General features: G+C 44.2%; 1 protein-coding gene across 1 annotated transcript; it reads left to right on the top strand.

Annotated features, from left to right (window-relative positions):
• The first annotated feature begins 220 nt into the window (after positions 1-220).
• Positions 221-6,007, top strand: LOC123738259 (globoside alpha-1,3-N-acetylgalactosaminyltransferase 1-like). The gene is made up of 4 exons (XM_082963358.1): positions 221-237; positions 2,137-2,169; positions 2,925-3,059; positions 4,307-6,007. The coding sequence occupies exons 1-4, from the start codon at positions 221-223 to the stop codon at positions 4,995-4,997; spliced, it is 876 nt and encodes a 291-aa protein (XP_082819484.1). The 3' UTR covers positions 4,998-6,007.
• The last annotated feature ends 3,825 nt before the right edge of the window (positions 6,008-9,832 follow it).

Genomic DNA, 9,832 nt, shown 5'->3' with positions numbered 1-9,832 from the left:
AATCGCTGAGGGAAACTTATAATCTTCCCAGAAGTAACTTTTTCAGATACCTACAGATTAGAGACTATGTTAGAAAATACCTCCCAACATTTGGGAATGCTAAACCTTCCACGTTTGACGGATGCATACAAATATGCCCCACCTCAGACAAACTGATATCTCGTATATATGATGCTTTTCAATCTGTTAGCGCACCCTCTACTGATGCCATTAAGGCAAAATGGGAGGAAGAACTAGGTACTGACATTTCGGTGGCAGACTGGGAAGATAGCTTGGTGTATATCCACACCTGCTCCATTAACTCCAGACATCGTCTCATACAATTCAAGGTATTACACAGATTACACTATTCCAAAACCAAACTGCATAGGATATTTCCTGGTACATCCCCTATGTGTGATAAATGTCAGGCTGAGCAGGGTACACTACTCCACTGCTTTGCCCTATGCTCTAACTTGTATGGGTATTGGTGTGGAATTTTTGGGGTCCTCTCTGAAGTTCTGGAGACTTCAATAGACCCAGACCCGCTTCTGATAATCCTGGGAGTGTCCGATTCCCTAAACGGATTAACCAACTCCCAAAAACAACTCATCTCTTACAGTCTCATTTCGGCAAAAAAATTAATCTTGTTGTTTTGGAAAAAGAGGGAAGCGCCCTCTACCAAATTATGGCTCAGCGAATTGGCAAACACTGTACACTTAGAAAGAATTAGATATATTTTGAACAATAAATTATCAACATTTGATCAAATCTGGCAGCCTTTCCTCTCTTACTTGGACCAGGCGGCTCTGTGAATTTGCACTTAACGCACTCTTAATTGTCATACGGTAATCTACCTTTGGGCAGCGTGTGCTGGCCCCGCCACCCGAGCAGTTGGGAGGGGAATAGGGTGGAATAAGGGGGGATAAAGTGGGGTATAAGTGGGGGGGCTACATCGACCCTTTTTTAATTTTTTTTATTATTATTATTTTTTTTTCTACCTGTCCTTGTTTTGTATGTCTTGTTTTGTATTATTTGTTTTGTGCCCAGAACTCTGGGTCTTTTGGTTAATGTCTGTTCTCTTATGTTTAGATAAGAACTGTAAACTTGTCTTTTATTATACACCATTCTTGTGTATTCAATAATATATCGTATGAAAGGGACCAAGGCGCAGCGGGTTGAGTGCTCATGTTAACTTTTAATATAGAACACTGAAAACACAAAACAATATACAAACCTCAATCACTCTAACTTAAAGGGTCTTAACGTAACTAAATCTCACAGACTCTGGAGAACACACCACTACCTAATTACCAACCCCCCAAATCAGTTCTCCACAAACTTCATGTTTACGTCCAAGGGTGAAACCACGTGGATTAAAAAACTACACGGAAATTATACAAATGTTATTATCGCAACCACCCTTATACATTTTTTTTAAAAGCAACCTAGATTAGACTGGGTTGACTGGAACGAACTACAAAAATCTCTGAAACTGGAAACACTTATCTCCCTCACTGGCTTTAAGCACCAGCTGTCAGAGCAGCTCACAGATCACTGAACCTGTACATAGCCCATCTATAATTTAGCCCAAACAACTACCCCTTCCCCTACTGTATTTATTTATTTTATTTATTTTATATTTCTACTTTGCACTTTCTTCTACTACAAATCTACCATTCCAGTGTTTTACTTGCTATATTGTATTTACTTTGCCACCATGGTCTTTTTTTTGCCTTTACCTCCCTTATCTCACCTCATTTGCTCACATTGTACATAGACTTATTTTTCTACTGTATCATTGACTGTATGTTTGTTTTACTCCATGTGTAACTCTGTGTTGTTGTATGTTGTCAAACTGCTTTTCTTTATCTTGGCCAGATCGCAATTGTAAATGAGAACTTGTTCTGAACTTGCCTACCTGGTTAAATAAAGGTGAAACAAAACAAAATAAAAAAATGAACTACTATCCTATTATTCAATTTTTTAATGAATTATTATCCAAAGAAAAGATATAAAAAGGTTCTCCACAGCCCAAAAAAGGTTTCCCTTATAGTGAAGTTAAAACCCCTTTTTGGTACTAGCACCTTTTTTTGAGAGAGCAATAACATCAGCCCATATCTTCATTAACTAATGAATTACGTTTTGTTCTCCCAGGCTATTGTACAAGCAGCCCAGTGTCTTGGTGGGGTGAGTAGTGTTATCTTATGTTAGTTACTTATCATTGTTAACTTCCACATCAGCGTGTAGCCTAGTATACCACACATATTTTCAAGGACCTTTATTTGAAAAACAATTGAGATAATAATCAGTACAACACATTCCAGCTTGATCTGTATATCTGTAAACATTGAGATCATAATCAGTACCACACAGTCAGGCTTGATCTGAATATCTGTAAACATTGAGATCATAATCAGTACAACACAGTCAGGCTTGATCTGTATATTTGTAAACATTGAGATCATAATCAGTACCACACAGTCAGGCTTGATCTGAATATCTGTAAACATTGAGATCATAATCAGTACCACACAGTCAGGCTTGATCTGTATATCTGTAAACATTGAGATCATAATCAGTACAACACAGTCAGGCTTGATCTGTATATCTGTAAACATTGAGATCATAATCAGTACAACACAGTCAGGCTTGATCTGTATATCTGTAAACATTGAGATCATAATCAGTACAACACAGTCAGGCTTGATCTGTATATCTGTAAACATTGAGATCATAATCAGTACCACAGAGTCAGGTTTGATCTGTATATCTGTAAACATTGAGATCATAATCAGTACCACACAGTCAGGCTTGATCTGAATATCTGTAAACATTGAGATCATAATCAGTACAACACAGTCAGGCTTGATCTGTATATCTGTAAACATTGAGATCATAATCAGTACAACACAGTCAGGCTTGATCTTGTTCTGTTTCTTTAGTCGTACTGATGTGGTGGCAGTCACCCCATGGTTGGCACCCATCGTCTGGGAAGGAACCTTTGACCCTGACCTCGTCGACATAATCTACAAGTCCATGAACCTCACCATAGCAACAACAGTGTTTGCCGTTGGAAAGTGAGTAGCCTACAACTTTTCCCAAATATTCAAAAGGGAAATTAAACGATCAATATTTTTACAACACTGAAACTACACAGAGTGTACAAACATTATGAACACGTGCTTTCTCCATAACAGACTGACCAGGTGAATCCAGGTGAAAGCTATGATCCCTTATTGATGTCACTTGTTAAATCCACTTCAATCAGTGTAGACGAAGGGGAGGAGACAGGTTAAAGAAGGATTGTTAAGCCTCGACACAATTGAGACATGGATTGTGTATGTGTGCCATTCCGATGGTGAATGGGCAAGACAACAAAAAAACACTCAGTGTATGAGGACATAACCAGCTAATGTCACATGGCAGGTAATACAATATCATGATGTCATGATTCACAGCTTGGCTAATATTTGAATAACTGTACTACTTTGTTTATTTCTTGGTAGACTGTAATTTCTGGTCAGAAACAGTTGAGTATGTCCTATACAGTCCTATGAAAATGACCATACAGTTACAGAGGGTTTCTGGCATCAGAATCGCAGGAGCCTGATACTGCCATTGTGCACTTGAGCAAGGCACCTTAAACCCTTATGTTATGTACAGGTAACTGACAAAATAGTGGAAAACACTAGTAAATGAGGGATACAAAGTATATTGAATGTAGGTGCTTCCACACAGGTGTGGTTTCTGAGTTAATTAAGCAATGAACATCCCATTATGCTAACGGTCATGTATAAAAAGGCTGGGCTGACCATTATTTCAGTCATTCTTTTTGCTACCATGGCTATGCCCCCAGATCAACAATGCCCCCATTTACAGGGCACAAGTGGTCACCTAATGGTTTGATGAGCATGAAAACGATGTAAACCATATGCCAGTCACCAGATCTCAATCCAAATGAGCCTGAGATAGTGTTTCCACCACCATCAACAAAACACCAAATTATCCCTCCGATAGAGTTTCAGACACTTGTAGAATCTTTGCCAAGGTGCATTAGAGCTGTTCTGGTGGCTGGTGGTGGACCAAGGTGGCTGGTGGTGGCCCAAGGTGGTGGCTCATGGTGGCCCAAGGTGGCTGGTGGTGGCCCAATGTGGCTGGTGGTGGCCAAAGGTGGCTGGTGGTGGCCAAAGGTGGCTCGTGGTGGCCCAAGGTGGCTGGCGGTGGCCCAAGGTGGCTGGTGGTGGCCCAACTCTCTATTAAGTACCCTTTATGTTGATGTTTCCTATATTTTGTCAGTTACCTGTGTGTCTTTAAATTCTGACAGATACGTCCGCTTTCTCCAAGATTTCCTGGAGACAGCAGAGAAGCACTTCATGGTCGACTTCAACGTGCGCTACTACGTTTTCACTGATCGTCCCGATGATGTTCCATCAGTGAACCTGTCCCAGGGGAGACATTTGAGTGTGATCCAGGTCCCAGGTTCAAACCGCTGGCAGGAGATATCAGCCCGGAGGATGGAGATCATTCAGACAGCCATCGAACGTCAGATCAGCAGGGAGGCCGACTACATCTTCTGTCTGGACGTGGACAGCAAGTTCCACGCTCGCTGGGGGGCCGAGTCTCTGGGCAGGCTGGTTGCTGTGATTCACCCATGGTTTTACCAGGCGACCCGTGACCTCTTCACATATGAACGGCGCCCAGCCTCGACAGCCTACATCCCCATGGATGAGGGAGACTACTACTACGCCGGGGCTGTGTTCGGAGGGTCCGTGGAGGATGTGTACACACTAACAAAGGTATGTCAGAATCAGCTTGAAGAGGACGCGAGGAATTCCATCGAGGCTGCCTGGCAGGAGGAGAGTCACCTCAACAGGTACCTGCTTTACAACAAGCCCAGCAAGCTGTTGTCTCCAGAGTACCAGTGGGATGACAAGAAGACCAAAACCAATGAGGTCAAAGTCATTCGCTTCTCTTCTGTCATTAAAAACTATGCTGAAATTCGTCCCAATGTATAGGACTAGGAATTGGATATTCAACCGGCCGAAAAAAAACTTAATTGATTATGGTTAATGTTAGGTTAATTTCAGGTATTGCTTCACTGAGGTTTGGGTTAAGGTTAGGGAAAGGCATAAAATGTCACATTGGGTATACAGATGTCTGGCGCCATTCATTTTCTGTTGGTGAAATACATACCCTTTGTTTTATACCCTGATGAAGACAGCTTGGCTGTCCAAACGTTGGATATTACATTTTTGCATCTGAGCTCCTAGAGTGTGCGGCTCTCCTTTATTTTCATGAAATATATATACTAACATAAAACTACTATTTTTAATGTACTATATATATATATCAGTCACTGTTGTAGTTTAGGGATAATAACATTCTTCATTTATAGGAAAATATATATATTTTATAACCTCATTCATCCTGTATTCTGTAGATTATCTATTGTGTATGTTGATTACTGGGAAAAATCTAAAATGTTTTTTTTTTTAAATACGATTATGTGTATTTTTCTTGAAATAAATATTTAACCGCTTTCAGAATGTTTGTGTTATTTCACTACTTGTTATATTTTCTATAGCCTAACTAAAAACAACATCTCCCCTGTTACAACGATATGCGGTGTATGAGTAACAAACCAGTGGTTTAGTGGAGAAATAGGGAATGTTAAATGGATTCCATCTATAGATTTGTACATCAGACAAGACACAGTGGTGGACTGAATTTCCATTAAGAAAAACTTCAGCATAATGTCAAAGTGGACCTGGCATTCCTGTCCAGAAACAACCCCTAACCACAATACATATACTGTAAACTGTAAGAAAACACAGAAAAATACCCTTTTAAAAAGGTAATATGGAGGATTCCCTTCCTTGTGTAAAAACATCCTGCCAATGTCAAGGCAAAAGGGAAAATCCTTCATTTCAAGTCATACCATCTAATCAGTGTTATGTGAGGGATAATCAACCAGGGGCTATGGGTTCAATGGAAAATAATGAACAACGTGGAAGGTGTGTTCCGTGACCCGCTTGAGGATTAGATTTGACAATGTAAAAACACAATACAACCACAGATGTATAAAATCCATTTAAAATGATTGAAGATGACAAGTTAAAATTGAAAATACATAAAAACCAAATACGTACACAAAATTATAATATGAAAACAAATAGTTTCATTAATACTACATTGAACAAAAAATATAAACTCAACATGCAACAATTGAAAAGATTTTACTGAGTTACAGTTCTTATAAGGAAACCAGTCAATGTAAATTCATTCATCAGGCCCTTATCTATGGATTCAACATGACTGCAAATACAGATATGCATCTGTTGGTCAAAGATAACTTTAAAAAAGGTATGGGTGTGGATCAGACAGCTAGTCAGTATCTGGTGTAACCATCATTTGCCTCACACATCTCCTTCGCCTAGAGTTGGTCAGGCTGTTGATTGTGGCATGTGGAATTCTGTTGATGCAAAGCATCCCAAAACATGCTCACTGATTGACATATCTGGTGAGTGTGCAGGCCATGGAAGAATTGAGACATGCACAGCTTCCTGGAATTGTGTACAGATCCTTGCGACATGGGGCCGTGCATAATAATGCTGAAACATGAGGTGATGGCGGCGGATGAATGGCACGACAAGGGGCCTCAGGATCTCGTCAAGGTATCTCTATGCATTCAAATTACCATTGATAAAATGCAATTGTGTTCATTGTAGTTTATGCCTGCCCATACCATAACCCCCCTGCCACCGTGGGACACTCTGTTCACAACGTTGACATCAACAAACCACTTACCAATACGACACCAAACACGCTGTCTGCCATCTGCCCGGTACAGTTGAAACCAGGATTCATCTGTGAAGAGCACATTTCTCCAGCTGCCAGTGGCCATCAAAGGTGAGCATTTGTCCACTGAAGTCAGTTACAATGCCGAACTGCAGTCAGGTCAAAATACCGGCGAGGTCGACGAACACGCAGATGAGCTCCCCTGACGCGGTTTCTGACAGTTTGAGCACAAATTCTTTGGTTGTGCAAACCCACAGTTTCATCAGCTGTCCGGGTGGCTGGTCTCAGATGATCCAGCAGGTGAAGAAGCCGGATGTGGAGCTCCTGTGCAGGTGTGGTCAGACATGTTCTACAGTTGTGAGACCTGTTGGATGTCCTGCCAAATTCTCTAAAATGACATTGGAGGTGGCTTATGGTTGAGAAGTTTACATTAAATTATCTGGCCACAGCACTGTTGGACATTCCTGCAGTCAGCATGACAATTGCATGCTCCCTCAAAACTTAAGACGTCTGTGGCTTTATGCTGTGTGACAAATCTGCACATTTTAGAGTGGCCTTTTATTGTCCCCAGCAGAATGTACACCTGTATAATGATCATGCTGTTTAATCAGCTTCTTGATATGCCACACCTGTCAGGTGGATGGATTATCTTGTCAAAGGAGAAATGCTCACTAACAAGGATGCATATAAATTTGTGCACAACATGTTGAGAGAAATAAGCTTTTTGTGTGTATGGAACATTTCTGGGATCTTTGACTTTACATGTTGTGTTTATATTTTTGTTCAGAATATTATACTTTCTCTTAGCCTGTTCTGTCTTAAAACATTCCTTAAGGCTTGCCTTATAACTTAATAACTTATGGATGGATTTTGATCTGTTTTGGTACACAACTCCATTCCTCTGCACAAGTGTTAAGGAAATAGCTTTTTCCAGCCAGGCTCCTATAGTGCAGCGGTCTGATATTGGAAACACTGGCTCTGGTGTGATGGCTATGAGAGTCTGTAATGAAATTAAAATAACCAGACAGGTAACTGTCACAGGATCCAACGAAAGTGCCGCCCCTCCTCGAACGGGCGGCGCTCGGCGGTCGTCGTTGCCGGCCTATTAGCTGCCACCGATAGTTGTTTCTGTGTCTTTTGGTTTTGTCTGTCTGTTCCACACCTGTTTTGTGTCTGTCATTAGTGGGGCCTTATTTAGTGTGTGTTTTCAGTTGGGGTTTTGTGCGGGATTGTTTATTGTCCACTCAGGACGGTGGGACGTGATTTGAACATTTTCACTGACAGTTTTGTCAGAAGATTTACCGGGCTGCGGCCCTTGCTTTTTGTGCCGTGTGATAATATTTTTAGTGTTTTATGGGAATGTGTTTTTCCCAGGCAGACTGTATGTAGCGCCCTGTGCCTTACGGCCTTTTGTGTGTGTCGATTTATTAAAAGACACTCACCTCCAGCACCTCTGTCTCCTGCATCTGATTCCGCCTCTACACTAGTCCAAGTCAGTCGTGACAGAATCCCGCACCATCACCTATGGAGTCAGCAGGAGCAGAAGCGCCATCCATGGCTGAGCAGGTCTCCCAACATGCCAGCCTCCTTCACCGCCTAGGCTCGGCCATGGATCAGGTGTTGGCCCGGTTGGAGAGCTGGGAGAGAGGTGCCTCCCCAGCCAGACCAGCTCCGGTCCCTCACCCTGCGCCCCTACCCACACCCACTGAAGCGGGTGCCGGCGGGATGCGGATTTCACCTCCCAGGGAGTTCGATGGGACGGCCGCTGGGTGCAAGGGGTTCCTGCTCCAACTAGAACTGTACCTGGCGACCGTCCGCCCCCCTCCCTCCGACGAAGAGAGGGTGAGCGTCCTCGTCTCGTGTCTCACGGGTCGAGCCCTGGAATGGGCCAATGCGGTCTGGGATGGTCCAGACTCGGCCCGGGGTGACTACCCTGAGTTCACCCGCCGCTTCCGGGCGGTTTTCGATCATCCCCCGGAGGGCAGGGCGGCGGGTGAGCGACTATTCCATTTGAGACAGGAGACGAGGAGAGCTCAGGATTTCGCATTGGAATTCCGGACTCTCGCCGCTGGATCGGGGTGGAACGAGCGGGCCCTGATAGACCACTATAGGTGCATCCTTCACGAGGACGTCCGCCGGGAGCTGGCTTGTAGGGACAACACCTCCACTCTGGACCAACTGGTGGATTTGTCCATTAGATTGGACAACCTGCTGGCTGCCCGGGGACGTTCCAGTCGGGGCCTGTTCGTTCCGCCTCCCAGTCCTCCCGCTCCACAGCCCATGGAGATAGGGGGGGCTGCATCGAGGAGGACCGGAGGGGGGGTCTCTCCTGCACCCGATATGGGCGCAGAGGACACACTGTGGACCGGTGCTGGAGAGGTCCCTCCGGGAGTTCGGAGGGCAGGCAGAGCACTACTTCGACTCCCCAGGTGAGTCCGCACCAGCCACACCCAGAGCCCCCTGTCGACCACTTGTACACCTCCATTTGTTTTCCTAATTTTCCCCCTCACTTCCAGTATAAGGCGCTAGTCGATTCAGATACAGCTGGGAGTTTTATGGACCGTGGGTTAGCTAAGAGGTTAGGGATTCCCCTGGTTCAGCTGGACCACCCCTTCCACGTGCACGCCCTAGATAGTCGACCGCTAGGGTCAGGCCAAGTAGGGGAGGTCACCGTGCCACTGGTTATGCAGACGTGGGGGGGTCATGAGGAGCGTATCAGCCTGTTCCTCATTGACTCCCCAGCGTTTCCGGTGGTACTGGGAATCCCCTGGCTAGCCACACACAACCCCCAGATTTCGTGGGGGCAGAGGGCTCTGACGGGGTGGTCGAGGGAGTGCTCAGGTAGGTGCATGGGAGTTTCCATCGGTGTGACTACGGTGGAGAGTCCAGACCAAGTCTCCACCATGCACATTCCCTCAGAGTATGCCGATTTGGCTATCGCTTTCAGTAAGACGAAGGCGACTCTATTACCCCCCCATCGACGAGGGGATTGTGCGATAAACCTCCAGGCCGACGCGGTTCTTCCTAGGAGTCACGTGTATCCTCTGTCTCA

The sequence above is a fragment of the Salmo salar genome, chromosome 17 (genome assembly GCF_965601325.2).
Source record: "Salmo salar chromosome 17, fSalSal1, whole genome shotgun sequence".
Taxonomy (NCBI): Eukaryota; Metazoa; Chordata; class Actinopteri; order Salmoniformes; family Salmonidae; genus Salmo; species Salmo salar.
Note: the sequence above shows the minus strand (reverse complement) of the source record. Positions and strands in the feature narration are given on the sequence as shown.